Genomic DNA, 15,690 nt, shown 5'->3' on the forward strand with positions numbered 1-15,690 from the left:
TGTCTCAAAATTCAATTATATGACTCAGTTATTAGGCATTCAGTAGAGCACTCAGAGCTCGTTTCTAAGTAATTCCTGTTTTCTTCTACTGCAACGAATGCAGAACTAATGTGCAAGTCTTCACCTCTAGTTTCTTTCTACAATTTGTAATAATTATGCACCAACAATAATTACTGACTTATTTCTAGTGTCGTCTAGGACTACAGCACCCCTCTTCTGAGATTTAAACACAACATTTCCTGCAGATTACACTAAGAGGCAGTGAATTTCAAGAGAAGCCTCAGTAAGAGAACATTCCCCCAAATAAAATCTCTTTTAAGTTGCATACATTGAGTAGTTAATAAATTTCTTTTTGCATATTGAATAATTTGTCAAGCACAAGGGCATGAGCACTTTCAAAAAATGTAACCAAAGTTCCTTGCTGCCTGCTCACCTTCTACATTCTATTGAAGTATTTTCCTATGCACAGAAACAATAAATAACATTTTCTTAATTCTTTCTGATCGCAGGCATCTCACTGGATTGTCCAAATTACCCACAGCTTAAAGGTAATTTAACAGCATTTAAGGTAAGTTTACCTGTATGTTTTCTCTTGCAGCCACTTCTTATAAACTTTACTGTGTGAAGGCAAATAATCCAAACTCTCGTGGTCTATCATATGTGCTCTTTCCTGCTCCTCACAGTGATAATATGCTGAACTGCTTCTGCTGATGCTGCACTGCCTCCTAAGTTCCTGAGAATTAATCAAATCAGGCCCACAGTCTTCTGCCATTAACATTGCCTCGTCAGCATTTCCCATGTTTATCCTATGGGAAAAAAGAGATGACATTACAGCGACCCCCAAGAGTCTTTGGGATGCCAACAAGAACAACCTGAGCACAAAATGAGTCTCCTTGAGGCTAAAAGGGAGAGGAGTAAAAAAAAAGCCATGAGGACAGAACAACTGTGGCACAGAGATTGGCTGGTTTGTGTTTGGCCTTCATTGGCAGTGGCTGCATGGACCGAGGACAGTCAAAGCAACAAAAACTTGTCTTGGCCAGAGCTGTCCGGTGAAGAAGTCACTCCAAGAACAGACCAGCTCTTGCAGAAAGATTATCGCACGAGCTCCCTGCTGACTGTTCAGAGGACAGGGATGTTTAAGCCATAGAGGCTTTGTCTGTTTTGAAGTGATGATCACTTAGAATCATACAATAGTTAAATTTGCTGTGCTTTGGGCTGTCTGAAGACCTTGATTCACTAATCTAATCACACAACTTAATTACATAAAACAAAACCTAGGTTGCGGTGACATTCAGTTAAGCACTGAATTCTCAGTATTATATAGGCACCCTAAAAAAATGTGTTCTCTAACACAATTTGCATGCCAAATATTCTTAGATAAAAAACATTTGCTAGACTACTAATCTCAGTAAAGCCTGGATACTTTACCCAAGGTAGTTTGCAAGCTGGCAGTTGAGTCAAAGCAGAAAGAGACTTGATGCATGTCAAATATTTACTGTAAATAGAAAACAGTTACATGCAGTGTTTCCTACCTCCACAGTGTATTGGTTTTGATTACCAAAGACAGAGGAGAGGAAGATTTCTCTGCTTTCCACTCACGAGCATGTGCACCAATTTGGAAAGGTCTCATCTCAAATAATGAGAAAACATAAATAGTTCCTGGTTGACAGTGAGTACTAAATGACAAGAGAGGAAAACCAATCATTTTTACACAAGCTAATGCAAATTATCTGAAACCAAGCCTTTTGGACCTATGGCTTTGCACTGCTGAAAGTTTCCTCGTGGACCACTACTCACACTTCTCAAAGGTAATAAAACACATTGTCAAGGCAATGGTGTCCAGGGCAGTGGGCCACCTTCAGATCAGCATATAGCAACAGCCTAAATCCAATTTCTTATACCATGACCGTTTTTTTGCAGCTCAATCTGGCACTTCATCCCAGAGATTTCAAAAGTCCTATGCAAATTCCAGACCTGGAAACTCTCTGTCTGAAGAAAAAAAAAAAAAAAAATATATATATATATATATATATATATACACATATAAAGGAATTAAAGAAGAGAAATAGAAATAAAAAATTTTAGAAAATAATTGTTGCTAGAAACTGTGTGGATGGCTACAAGCAACAGTAAATGCATTAGAAAAGTTAATTTTACTTTCCTTACTGATATAGGGAAATAAATTTATCTTTGTCACCAATATATCCATAGATATTTCACTGTAAACACGTCTGATCAATTAAACCACTCCAGTAAAAGGTGAATTGAGGATTGACCAGGTTCTGACTCAGATTTTTTCTGTCTAAAAAGCAGTAAGTGCTTTATTACTTAAAACTTAACAGGAACTATATATGTTTTCTGATTATTTGAGATGAGACCTTTCCAAATTGGTCCACATGCTGGTAAGTGCGAATCACTTAAACACGATAGCTCAGACCTTAACTCTGGTTTTATGCACAAAAACGTTTCAAGATTAGGCTTTTAATTTGTGCTTGTACAAAAGCTGGGTTTAACTAGTCCTATTCCAAGTTCAAATGAGCAGAGAGCAGAGCCCAGACAAGAAAAGCTGATTAGAGCTCATGGCTGGGAATCTGCTGCTGCTTTGTGCAAGGGCTCCATCTGGCTCAATTCTATCCTTGAACATGGAAATTTGTGTGATGCCAATTTCTACTTGTGTTACAGCAAAGAGGTATAGGTGAATAGATCTGGGTATTACAGAGATTGCAGCACAAACAGAAATACAAAATCCACTGAAAAATACAAAAATGGTTAAAAAGAAAACAAAAAGGAAGAAACTAAAGCTACCTTTCTAGGGGAAAGGGATGAGGCTAAGTAACACTGCTCATAGACAACACAGACATATCTCATTCCACATCACAATGCTTTGTTATGCAAACAGCATGGCTGTTTTTCCTCAAACAGGAATACCATTGCCATCCATCAGAGCACACCCGAGCATTTGCCTTTGCTGTCCCTAATTGACCAAAGACCAAAGCCAACAACTCCTCTTCCATCAGACATGAATCCAGGGCAGGCTCTGCGGCAGCAGCTCAGCTGTACTGCAAATTCTCACAGGCACCCACTCGTGCATTCGAATTTCAAATACCAAAATGAGTAAGAGCGGGTTTTCAGTCTCTAGCCCCTAATTATTGTTATTCCACAGATTCCACTATAGTTAACTTAAACCCACCAGAATGCTTGCTTATCTGAAATACATTTCATGAACCACTAAGAAGCAGTGTGCGAACAGCCAGGTTTCAACAGCTTGAAGGCAAAAAGTTCACTATTTCATAATGAAACCTGAAGACAGTTTCCCTCCTTAACATAAAAAGTTATCTCCAGCATACTTAGATGAAGGTGGTACATGCAGATTGGGGTTGTAAAAGCACGCTGTACCAGAGATTCCTCTGCTAGAAATACATATTGCTTAATTACCATATCAGAATTTGACCCAAACCCATGCATTTTGGCTGTCATCATTATTAAATATGTTCACACATACACATCTCCCAGTGCTGAACATGAGTTTTCATTTTTAATCTATGAAGCATTTTGGAGGATGAATTACCACTACTGTAAAGTCTGTGTTAAGGATTGTTCTGCTTTCTGCGGCAAGTTTCATCTCCGAACATCACACAAGGATTTCTCTGTTTATCTGAGATCTTCCATAACTCAATTTGGCCTTGGATAAAGACAACCAGAGGCAATGATCAAAGAATACCCTGTTCCCAGGTTTTCCACTTATTTCAGACTTTGACACCTGCTCTCAAACTTACTTATAACTGTTCTTACCTTGGAGGGATCACAGCCTAATTGGGAAATGCTGCTTTGGAGACAAGGAGAGAAAAGGGGAGCCTATATTCAGTGTTCATCAGCAAAGCTAGTAGCTACACACTGCTTTGAGTAAATGCCTTAGGATTCAAGAGATAAATTGCATTTTACTCAGTTGAGGGAGAGTTACAAAATACCAGTGTGGGGGAGAGCACTCATTCAAGCTGCCAATATCCTGTTTGGGAGCCACAGAGCAACTTGATCCATTTATAAGTAGCTTCCATGCAAACTACATGACTCCTTGCATCTGGGTCAGCAGACCCTGGGACAGTGGTCTCCTCCATGGTAAGCATAAGCAAGCTGAGCTAGGTTGCCTCCAGTTAGTAACTGGAAATTAAAAAGATCAGCAAAGGACTGAACCACTAATTGGTGATCTAGACTACAGGTGAAGTGTGGTGAACAGAAGAAATGCACCTACCAGGATTGTCAGCAGCTGGCCATTTCAACACAAAGTTTTGAGCTACAGCATCTAATTCCTCTCCCATATAACTGGGGAGAGTGAGCAACACAATTCTGTTTGCCTAAGTGTTTTTTAAGTGTGACAGTATTGGCATGCATGCACATGCATGTGTTCTGTATCCTTTAGAAGACCTGAGTAGAATAATGGGCACTAATATTGTGAAAATACAGAACAAGTATTGCTAACTTACAAGCCACAGCAAGTAAGAACCACTCACCAAACAGCATTAGCGATACAGCATGAATTTAATACCAAAACATTTTGCCACTTCTATTTGAGTAGTACAGACATAAATCAGATTCCAGCTATTACACATAAAAATACCTATAACACAATTTTAATTCTTGCTATGGTCCTACTAAACCACTCCTATGTGGGCACAAATTAACTGTCACTTGTATACCTAGGTGGCTATATAGTGTAGTTTCAGCTGCATATTAGCACGCATGTAAAATCCCAGAAAATACTTATTTGGCACATCCATTTTATGTACACAGAGAACAACGTATTTTTTAATAGTATCAGCAGTTGTATATACTTAAATTACATTAATTCCTTCCCTCTCTACTGCCCCCTTGTCTTCAGCTACAGGCTTGTTAGTGCAGCATATGAGATTTGCGCATCTGTCAAGTAAAGTAGTATCCTATTTTTGTTGGCTTGTTTTAATGCTAACTATCATATAGTATGAAATCATAAAATAATAAAAATAGAGTAACACATTAGAGATTGAGAGTTAAAAGTTGTTACACTGAATAACAAGACAACTCTGAACAAAACTGAAGGTAAAAGTGAAGAGTATTTTAAATGCAAGGGAAAATGGTTACTACGCTAAAGCACATGAGCAATTCAGGATATTTTTTAACTGAGCAGAGCAGTAGAATGAAGAGCTTCCAAGGACAGCATCCCACTCTGAAGATCACAAGAATTATACTAATCGAGGCAACACTCAAAAGATTTTAACTAATGAGTGTTTCATACGCAAACTAACAGTTCAAAGAAGCAAATAATTATAATAGTGATTGAAAAGCGATATAAAAATTGCTAACTTCATGGCCATAAATTTTCATTTCACATTATTTCAGTATTTCAAAGTTACAGCATTTCAACGTTACAGTGGAAGTATAGTACTAACTCAGCAAAATTTTGCTATAAATGCAGTGACTTGTACATTTGACGTTGACTGCAAGGACATAGATGTTTGAAACATTTTCTGATAAGACTGTAACAAATCTAATATATCATTAGAGGTTAGTAGTACCATATGAGATCATAAATTTAATCTGTGACTCTTCATACAGAAAAAAAAAATCTACATATGACAGGAAATGGTTTTCAGAAAACACAAACCAAGATGACTACGACTATCTCCAAAGGTCCTGAAACTGCAATGTTGTGGCAAGGAGTTATTTTAGAGATGTCTCAGAAGCAGATGGTCCTGTAGTTCAAAGTTCAGCACTCAGAGATGAGAAATAACGCTCTTTCCTGAAACTGCAATCCAGCAAACAACAAACAGTGGAAGAAACTGTTAGCCAGAAAAGGCAAAGATCGGGGTTGCTGGCAATTCGTTGGATACCACCAAAAGCATTTAGCATAGATTTTTACCTCATTAGTAGTATTGAGTTTATTAACTACATACACATACCTAAACTTCAGATCATCATCACTTAGATTAACCTGGGAACTAAACAGCCAGCTGTCAGCATCTCACACTTCCATGCTTTTGGTTTACACAGCTCTTCATGGTGGCAAGCTTTGCATAGCAAAACCTAAAAGAAATGGAATCATCTCAGCCCGCTGTACTTCACCAGAATGTTTAATGAATGCACAAATATTCTCTCCCCAAAAATGTGAGAGCTTTATACAACTGGGTTAAGTCCTATCAGGATAAATTTAAGGAGCTCCAAGTGCTAGTTCATCCCTAAAAGTCATGCTGTGAGGCTCAACCCTCTCTCCCATATGAAATTCCAAAGATAATGCAAATGGTAAATTCACAGCTTTACTGTTTGAGCTGCTCTCAATTGTAACAGCTTTTATTCCCTTGACAATAGGAAAAAAAATGCCAATTTTTCATTATCTATTCTCAAGTTAATAACAGATGTGTTTACCTCTACCAGATTTCTTGATAATTTTTCATCAGTAGAAATTGCAGACAGAAAACAAACCCTTCCCCCCTTTCTCATTCCTGCATGCTTAAAATTATAATAGCAATATAACAATGAAAAATTAAAACAACCGTGTTAAAATGAGCATACCTACACACCTATAATAATCATCAGTGAGGATATTAGGACTGTGCACAATGCAGCTGATGAAAACCTTGTTTATTTCTGCACAGCAATTCCTTCAGCATTTCTGAGTTAAGAAATAGTTTGCTGGGGTTTTTAAACCCAAACTGCATAGTTTACACATTATAAACCCATGTTTACATGTTATCCATACTGCATATATTAAAAGCAGAAGATTGGGATGCTTCCATCAAGAAATGGTGGAAAGTCATAAATGAGTACAGAAAACATGCATTACATCAAGAGATCCCAAGCACTGGTTATTTGTGCAATATCCCAACATCATCCATTAAGTTATCCACTTATATTGCTTGGCACTAGTATAAATGATAAAAGGCCATTTACATTTACTGGTATTTTAAAATGGTAAGGACTGAAAAACTGCATGTAATGCTTTGAATATGAGAATGCTACTTGAGAGCTAGCATATAACATGTATTTTATAGAATGAAGTTCACTGTACATTCACTTACAACTTTATCAATTCAGTCAAAATACACATCCATTTAAAAAAAAGTTATAAACCACATTAACACTAAGGTAATGTAAAAAGCTGGTATTTTATAACCACTGAATGGAATACTCATTCCTACGGAATTTGAGATCAGCTAATGAAATGTGTCCTTTTGGGTTTTGGGGTATTTTTTTTTAAGCAGCATAAGTAAGTTATTTTTGTACTTCTAGCATTATACGGAATACATACATCCTTCATATTATTTTAGCCCATGATCTGCAACATGGGTCTGCAACAGCAAAAGTGTAATACACTGCTTTAGGAAATCACACAGTCGTCAGAACAGGAAAGAAGAAACCCCTTTCCCACAGTTGTTCCATTATGTAGAGTTCACACAGATGCATTAAAATTTTTAAATTATTATTTTATTATTATTGAAGAAAACAGGCATTCAACATGCTCCTCCAACACCTCTCCACCTCAGAAATCTTCACAGGCATCACAAAAGAGTTCTGAACACATCACTGAAAGTTTGAGAAATTATTTTGTCCCACAGTTCCACTTCTACCTGGAATTTCATAGAAGACCACCAGTAGTTTTAAGTCACCTTTTTTGCTACAGTAATACATACTCAGACTTGCTTAATACTAGTTTCTTTCTCATCTAGCAGCTGAGACGTGCCACACTAGGGGCAATGTGGCGGTTTTCAAAAACTAGAGATCAGGCTAAAACCAGCAGTAGTCAGACTCCTGCCTTTCTCGTATGATTACCAGGTTGAATAGAGAAGCCTTCTGCATCAAAAGGGAGTGTAAGAGAAGTGTAATAAATATTTCTAAGCCCAGGATTACTGTCCTTAAAGCTGAATAGGAAATACATTTCTACAAACTCACCATGTACACAAGCATGTAAAACACAAACACTTGCCTAAATTACACAGTTTATTACTAGTATTAGTAGTGTTGATCAATTTTCACTAAAATTTTAATTCAGTATCCCCTATACAATAAAAATTAATTAGGAATGTGCATTATGCATTTATTTTGTAACAGTTGAGGGATTGATTCCTGACTGTCTTGCTGCGTGTGAAGTATTCTCAACTTGCTTTCAGGCGATGAGCACCATCAAGGTAGGTGGTAGGTGCACACCTTGTAACATTTTATGGACTTTATTATCAATGAGTAAGGCACAGTTTTGGTAACATGGGTATTTCCACAGGCTTGCTCGTTGTCTTAAGGTTTACAAAGCATGAATCGTACCATCTTTGGGGTTGTTTTTTTCATTGCTTCATCCCTCAACCAACCAAAACACAAGAACTTTGGCAATGCTTCAGAGCACAGTTAGTTTAAATCCCAGTTGATGTCCACCAACATGACACAAATTTTCAAATGCAATTTGATAAAAACATTATATTTAAAACTTTTGCACTTTGCCCCTCACACAACCAGCATAAAATGGTGCTCTACTTTGCAAGATGTACAAATACAGTTTTGAGAAGAAACCCCCCCCCCCATTTGCTAACAACAGCAAATCCAAATCTTGTAGAAAGAACGTAACATAAACTAAATACTCTTAAGAGGAAAATTAAAATTCTGGCACCTAAGCAGGTTATCTAAGAAAAACTACAAGAACATGAGAAAACAAATCACTAAGCAAACACTGATCAGCCATGGACAACTGTAAAACCACGTAACCTTTCTGGAGGAGAGCAAGCCGCAGCACTTCAAACACTTCTTCAGGTAATGAGAGAGTTTTAGAGGAGGCTCTCAACTTTATGCAGCAGTCATTTAAAATTTCCTAATTAATTACACTTAGCCTTGTTCCAGTGTGAGCAAAATGTGAAAGCAATATATTTAAAATCACTGCAGGAATATTTTTTTATAGTCATCCTTTGTATTACATACCCTGGTGCCAAACATTAGGTCAGCTCCCTCCACCACCTTTTTACCTCCCTTCCACAAAAGGTGTCTGCTTACAGCTGGATATGCAGATTTTCACAAGAAACAAATGGTGAAAGAATGGACAAGGAGAAATAACTATTGTGGGATCAACTTGCACCACATACAACCAACAACCAGCTCTTTTTCATGCTCTGTGAATAAGTCAGTCTCTTACATTATGTTACCAACCACGTAACAGCCTACGAGTTATTTTTCATTCTCTCAATAGTTTATGCTGAAATGTTCCCAAAAATTCACATCTCAAAACTGTACAGTTCCATTATTTTAATTGATTAAATATAGATTAGCTGTGTTAGTGTAGGAAAAAAGACTTAATGGCATCAAAATCCTTCAAATTAAATGAAGTAAGAAAATGCTGCAATGCACTTCAGCCAAACCGTCACAAATGATATGTTATATAAATACAGACACGAGGTAGCTAGCAGCTACAAATCCACCAAATCTGGAAGTGTCAAATCAGTCTAAAAACCATAAACTGACAAATATTAATTGAACCTTTCCATTTAAAAAAACCCACCTAGTTTATTGCTTTCAAAGATTTGTTCTTTACATCAGACACAGGCAAAGGCATATCAATGAAAGTTAGCTGGCTGTTGATGGCTTTTGATTATATTCACTTTTTCAAAACAAACACTAAATAAAAATTTGAATTCAAATATCTGACTCGCTCCCCATGTTACATGTTCTCACCAAAATGAACAAAAGCTTGTATTTTCCATGGGGAAAAGAGGGACAAGAAAAGGTATAATTTCCAAAAAAAAAGGTAGTATGAACTACTTTCTTAAGGGAAATCAGTAAGAGAACTAAAATCACTGTTTGCACTGGACAGACTACATTGAGAAAACCAGACCAACTATTGCAGGAGAAACAGAAAGCACTCTAGCCACAAAGACAGTAGTGTCATGGCATATGATACACGGAATACAGATGGACATATGATGATCTGTACCACAGGTGTAATTTTCATTAAAGCTTCCTGATTTTTTTTACATGTTTCAGAAAAGGCAAAAGTGGAACAGACAAGAAAGAGAAATAAATACAAGAAACATAAAAGAGGAAAAGACGCAAGAAAGCAAGAATCAAGCCAGTAACTGCAAAAGCAAGACAGAGGGCTAAGAAATAAGACAGACTTCAGCAATGTGGTCTGAAAACTGCTCAGAGGTCAAGTACGCAAAATGAAAGTTATGCTCATTTCTCAAAAGAATCTGGAAGGGATGTGGATAGGCAAGGCTTTCCTGGTTTTATTTTGGGGTTGTTGGGGTTTTTTTTCAAGTATATATGTATATATATATATGTACACACATAGAGTGCGAGCTTGTCTAAAGTGATACTATAGATGAAAGAACTTACTCCCTGCAATAGAGTACCTTGACCTCTCAAGTAAACTAAACATACAAAAATGGTAAGAATAATAGGTGCACGTAAAACCAGCAGCAATATTATGTTTGGCTTTCCACTACTTCTGCAAGTTACTGTACATATATTACATCACTATTATAGAAATGGCACAGCCTCAGACACTTTCCACATTTTATTTACATTTTAAGACTAACTTTAATCTCAATCACATATCCATACATTTCCTTTGTTTCACTAAAACTTAAATGCATGGTTTATTAGAACAAAGACTGTAAACAAATATTTACCATGTCCGATACATGTAACACACAGGAGCTGCTTAACAGAAATTAATCCCCCCCGTTTTATAAATACAGGTATCAAAACAATCCTGAACATACTTTGTGACACTACTAGTAGTCGGCACCCACACCCTTGCAAAATTAAACAGGATGAGCAACGGTATTCACTGTACCTGCTACTTTAAAACAAATTTAACTGCAGCTCTTTTACTAAGCAAGATGGATAAAGCATGCCATTTATACTTTGCCTTCTCAAGAGAGTATTTTCAGAAACATATATTATTCCACAGCAACCTGACACTTTCTGTCATGCTTTCATCTTGTAAAACCTGAATTCCAATTTTAGGCTACTTCAGGCTTATGCTTAAATGCAGTGCCTCAGTAAGAGAAAAAAAAATAATTGTGCTGCCTTTTTCTCCCATAGTGCCTGAAAACATATTGGGCATACATATATTATATATATTCTTACAAATGTCCAGGTCATGTATACCAGCTGAAATTCTTTTAATGTGTGGGTGTTTGCATTGTGAGATTTAATCAAGACATTAACATGAGTAGAAGGTTGTTGTTTTAAGACAGAAGTTTGAGAATCAGCTAAAATTAATTGTTGTAAGTTTGTCCCTCTGGAGGTTGTGGAAGCTTCATATTTTCTTTGGACATCATTAGACGTCTTAGCTCTTGAAGTACAACTTTAATGCTATAAGAATTTTGCCATTTTGCTAACACTGGTATGCTCCGTGCATCCACCTGGAAAAAGAAGAGAAAGTTCTAAGTTATGATGAAATGAAACATCTCTATATAAATAACTGCTATTGACTTAATTGTTCTAAGAAAGGGTCTAAGCATTCCCTGACACTTTTTCTGTGGCATAAAGTCCCTGTGTTCGTAATATAGTTTAAGGAAAACAATCATATACTTACACACAGATATAGATTCTGTAATAAAATCCATGCAGGTGGACCCTTCCATCTGCGCTGATACTAATATTAGTGAGAAGGAAAGGGGTGGGGGGAGAGGAAGACATCAGCCAACTTTTCACTGCAAAACTGGAGCCGTATCTTGTAAAATACATTAATTTGTTTCAAATTATCCCCCAAAAAAAGAAGAAAGTAATCACCTTCATTATGCCAATATATACACACGGGTTTTCCTCAGTTCTTTAAAAGAACCTGTCACACACGAGTCCATAGAATACCTTTCTAAAGGAAAACTTCCCTTGTTTTTCCCTTGCTACAAGTATCATCAGTGATTTATTTCACATCAATATTACATGATGCTTCTGATACATTAAGAGTCACTACATACACTAAGAAATGGCTTGAAATACTGGGATAACTGATTCATAATGTTTGGACATTTCTTAGTTCTTTGCATCCTTCTTACAGTAAGTCATCTTACGGAGCTGTGAAGATTACTGTACATCACTTACCAATTTGAATATGAACTGAAAGGAAAGGACATGGGACTTCTCCTATGCGTTTATAAAACCTGTGGGACAATTTACACAATTATATTATAACAGGGAGTTTTCCATAGAAAAATTAGCAATTGAAAGTCAGCTTGGGAATTGCTTTTGGCAGCAGGCAACTCCTGGCCACCCAGCCCCTGCAAGGAGGAACTTAAAAAGACAAAGGGGGCTACAGCTGTACAACTGCAAAGAAGGCCCATGGGCAGGAATAGGGCTATTGCACGCTACTAAACTCCACTGGCAGAGTAGCACAAGCAGCCTACATGGCTATAAAAATGCTGGAAACCACTGCTTTATGATTTAGTCAGAACAAAACATCGAGTTTCTTACCCATCTTATTTAGGGCAAAAAAAGAAAAAACAACACTGGAACCAGAAACAAGAATGTTAACACAGATGGTTTATTTCTAGATTGTTTGAAGTGAGGCTGTCTATTTTCAGAACAACAAATGAGACAACCTTTTTGTAGGAGGAAACAGGCCAAGGTTTAACAACATGCTGGCTTGGGCAGCAATACTAACCCAAGAGACTTCTGCTCCCTCTCACTAGGCACTTGTTCCTTTAATAGCTCTACTGCTGATCAGCTCAGGTGAACCATGAAATCCATGTGGAGCTACTTTCTGACCTGAACTGATAGAACCCACTAAGTTTAAAACCCAAAACAGAAACAAGAACACCTTGGAAAGAAGTCCCTAAGCAGGATCCTTCATCCAATTCACATTCTGATTCACATTCAATTCTGCTCAGAGTTGGGACCCCCTTTAAGTCAGTAGAGTTGCCAAAGACTGCCTAACATCAAAGCACAGTACAAAAAGCCATCAGATTATTTAATAATTATTGCAAACATTAAAAAATTAGGAAGAAAAAAAAGCATCAGAAGGAAAGCTCCATCATGCAGCAAGGTTGGGCCAGTTTAAAATACACATGAGTGTATGAGCCAATACAGAAAGGTTTTGAAAGTAACACTAGTTAGACCATCACTCTAATTCCTGCACTGCTACTACATTTTAAAGGGGTATTTGGTTTAGTGTGGTAGATAAGAGGTAATGTCAGAGAAGAATAATCTTTGCAACTGGAAAACAGGTTCTCTTCTTAAAAAGCAGACTATTAGATAAAACCAGGAGTGAGTAAAAGCTAAATTCTGATAAAAGATCACCCATGTTATTAAGTAGAAGCTTCAGTAATGCATCATTTAGCCTGAATCTTAGTTCTGAGGTACCAAGCTCTTAAAGAACTCTTCCTCTCCAATCCTTCTAGATAAGATTAAAGAACACTCCAGCATTTCTATCCAACAAACTGGACCTAGCAAATTAAGGAAAACATTAATCCCTTTCATAAGTTACAATAGTAAATATCACAGTACCCAAAATTATCTTCCACATAGAAAATGCCAAGAGACATGTAGAAACAACCATTTTCCCTCATGGGATTCTACAGAAAGAAGAAAAACTTCATGATGGTTAAGTATTTTGGTAACAGAAGATATAACGGTTCAGTTCTTACGTTCACTTAACATAGAGCTGCAGATGTTTAAGAGCTTATTTTCTCCCCTGTCACACACAGAAACACTTACTAATATTTGTGACTACTTCGCTGCGGCTAATCTGACATCCTCTTCAATTTGGCAAAACGGAACAAAATGTGAGAGTACACCCTGAATGCTTTGGTAAATGTTCTTTGGCAGACCAGTAGTTTAGAAAATTTCCATGTTAATCAACACTTTCTGCTAAAGTAGCTGAGGAGAGATCACATCATGTGTCACTGACCTGCCTAAACAGAACAAAAAAAATCAATAGTCTCCCTGATAAAAACGGGGGAAAGAAGCCACAGTAAACGACTATCAAGGACCAGGTAATGGTTGCAACAGAAGATTCCCAGCCAGGAAAGATGTGCGCCTGGGGGGGAAGCCCACATGACAATAAACTGGTTTAAAAGACCACTGGTAAACCAAGATGGGTAAGAAGAAAAAAAGTAGTTTTACACTTCAGTAGGTTTGAGAAAGAAAACTATCTGTTCAGACAAAGACTGCGTTTGTAAAAAAAACATCTGGAAAGGCAGTTCTGGGACTCTTCCTTCTCAACTTTGCCTTTGCAGGCTCCCTTAAGTTTGGAGATCTACCTTATTTACAGCACATAGCAGTCAGTCACAAGTGCTGTTCAAACAACACAATTCTACATATACCAGCTGTATTAGGATGTGAGACCTGATCACTTAAAAGTAAGCTCCTCCAGCTTTTCTTTCTTAGCAGAGAATTTTTAACAACAAACTCGCAGACTGTAAACTCTGCTTTAAGTGTTACAAATGTTTTCTGAATACAGACTGCTGCAACATGACATTTTTGTTGCTGTTTATCTCAAGTCTCTTTTCTTCAAGCCACTGACTTTTTTCATGACATCTTGCAGCAGCAAAGATTTTGGCTCAGGTTCTGTTTTGTGTGCAGAATTTATTTCCAAGTTAGTGCACAATAAATTCACTTTCTGCAGAGCAACAACAAAATATTTGGAAGAACGACACAAATTACGTTCAAATCCCAAAAGCATCAGGTCAGATTAAAGTACACATTCTGGAACAATGGGAGAAATTTCAAGGCCACATAAAACCTAATTCAGCTGAAAACTGCAGCCTATAGACTATTTTCTTCTGGGGGTGTACCACTGTAAATCCTTAACAACAGCAAGAAAAGCAACATGTATAATTCTTATTTTTTTCTAAACAGTTGAAATTTAATTTTACACAATGATGAAAAGTATTCAGAACTCAGGATTTAGAACATTCCCACAATCTTAACTTCAAGAAGTAGCAAACTGCTTAGCATACTCAAGGCAATAACTGAACAACAGTATACAAGTTTATAGCTGACAGAGTCTCAAGTGAATTAAAGGAAACAAGTATTTCCAGCTGTGAATGGTATCTAAATGTACAGAACTGATTGCAAATCTTGAAAGACAGACTAGAGAAGAGCCCTCATAAATGCAGAACTCAGACATGCTCAAAAGACCACAGGAAAATGAACAGCATGTCAGAATGCAACCTGTGTTTTATTGATGCAGGATACGCAAGCCTCCAAAAGGAAAGACCCTGCAGCACTAAGAACGATAAAATACAGTTTCACAGTACCAGTGCCATTAGCACATAAAGGCATTTTGTCCACTGTGTAAGTGCTTGGACTGGAGGTGCTCTAATTCTGTATACACATTAACTTCATAGGCAAATGGAAGAGCAGCAAACCACAGAAACTAACTTGCAGATAAGAAAAGGAAGACAATTTAACAGGGTGACTCAGGGCATCTAAGTAGTCTTTTGAGATAAAAAAAACTGCTGAAGTAGCCCTCTTCTTTCCTGCACTGAATTCATCGAACAGTTATCTCTGAAATCCCTGACATATGCTGCTGATGGAAATGTTACTTACAAGCCAATGTGCTCTCAGAATAATCAAAGAGTCAATAAACTTGCAAGCATGAGTATCGATAAATTCACTGCACATGTGCCATTTCCATGCAAACCATAAAGGGACTTGTAAGTCAAGACTGAGAACCAATGCCAACAGGGCAGTATAAGACCAGGTTCCTTAGGACCCCTTGTAACTCTAGCACAT

General features: G+C 37.2%; 2 protein-coding genes across 4 annotated transcripts in view; both read right to left on the reverse strand.

Moving 5' to 3' along the window:
• Positions 1 to 829, reverse strand: part of LOC106023542 (chloride channel protein C-like) — a 75,565-nt gene extending 74,736 nt beyond the window's left edge. Inside the window, exon 1 of the mRNA XM_031052278.2 lies at positions 579 to 829. Within this exon, the coding sequence (XP_030908138.2) occupies positions 579 to 829 (251 nt within the window). The remainder of the gene's footprint in view (positions 1 to 578) is intronic.
• Positions 830 to 7,433: 6,604 nt separating this feature from the next.
• Positions 7,434 to 15,690, reverse strand: part of UBE2V2 (ubiquitin conjugating enzyme E2 V2) — a 36,221-nt gene continuing 27,964 nt past the window's right edge. For 2 of the 3 annotated variants that reach the window (XM_031052077.2, XM_031052078.2), the window contains one exon: positions 7,434 to 11,375. In XM_031052077.2, the coding sequence (XP_030907937.1) occupies positions 11,229 to 11,375 (147 nt within the window). In that variant the 3' untranslated portion in view covers positions 7,434 to 11,228. The remainder of the gene's footprint in view (positions 11,376 to 15,690) is intronic. The other variant, XM_005152555.3, reaches the window with a different exon arrangement.

This window comes from Melopsittacus undulatus, chromosome 1 (assembly GCF_012275295.1).
Source record: "Melopsittacus undulatus isolate bMelUnd1 chromosome 1, bMelUnd1.mat.Z, whole genome shotgun sequence".
Lineage (NCBI taxonomy): Eukaryota > Metazoa > Chordata > Aves > Psittaciformes > Psittaculidae > Melopsittacus > Melopsittacus undulatus.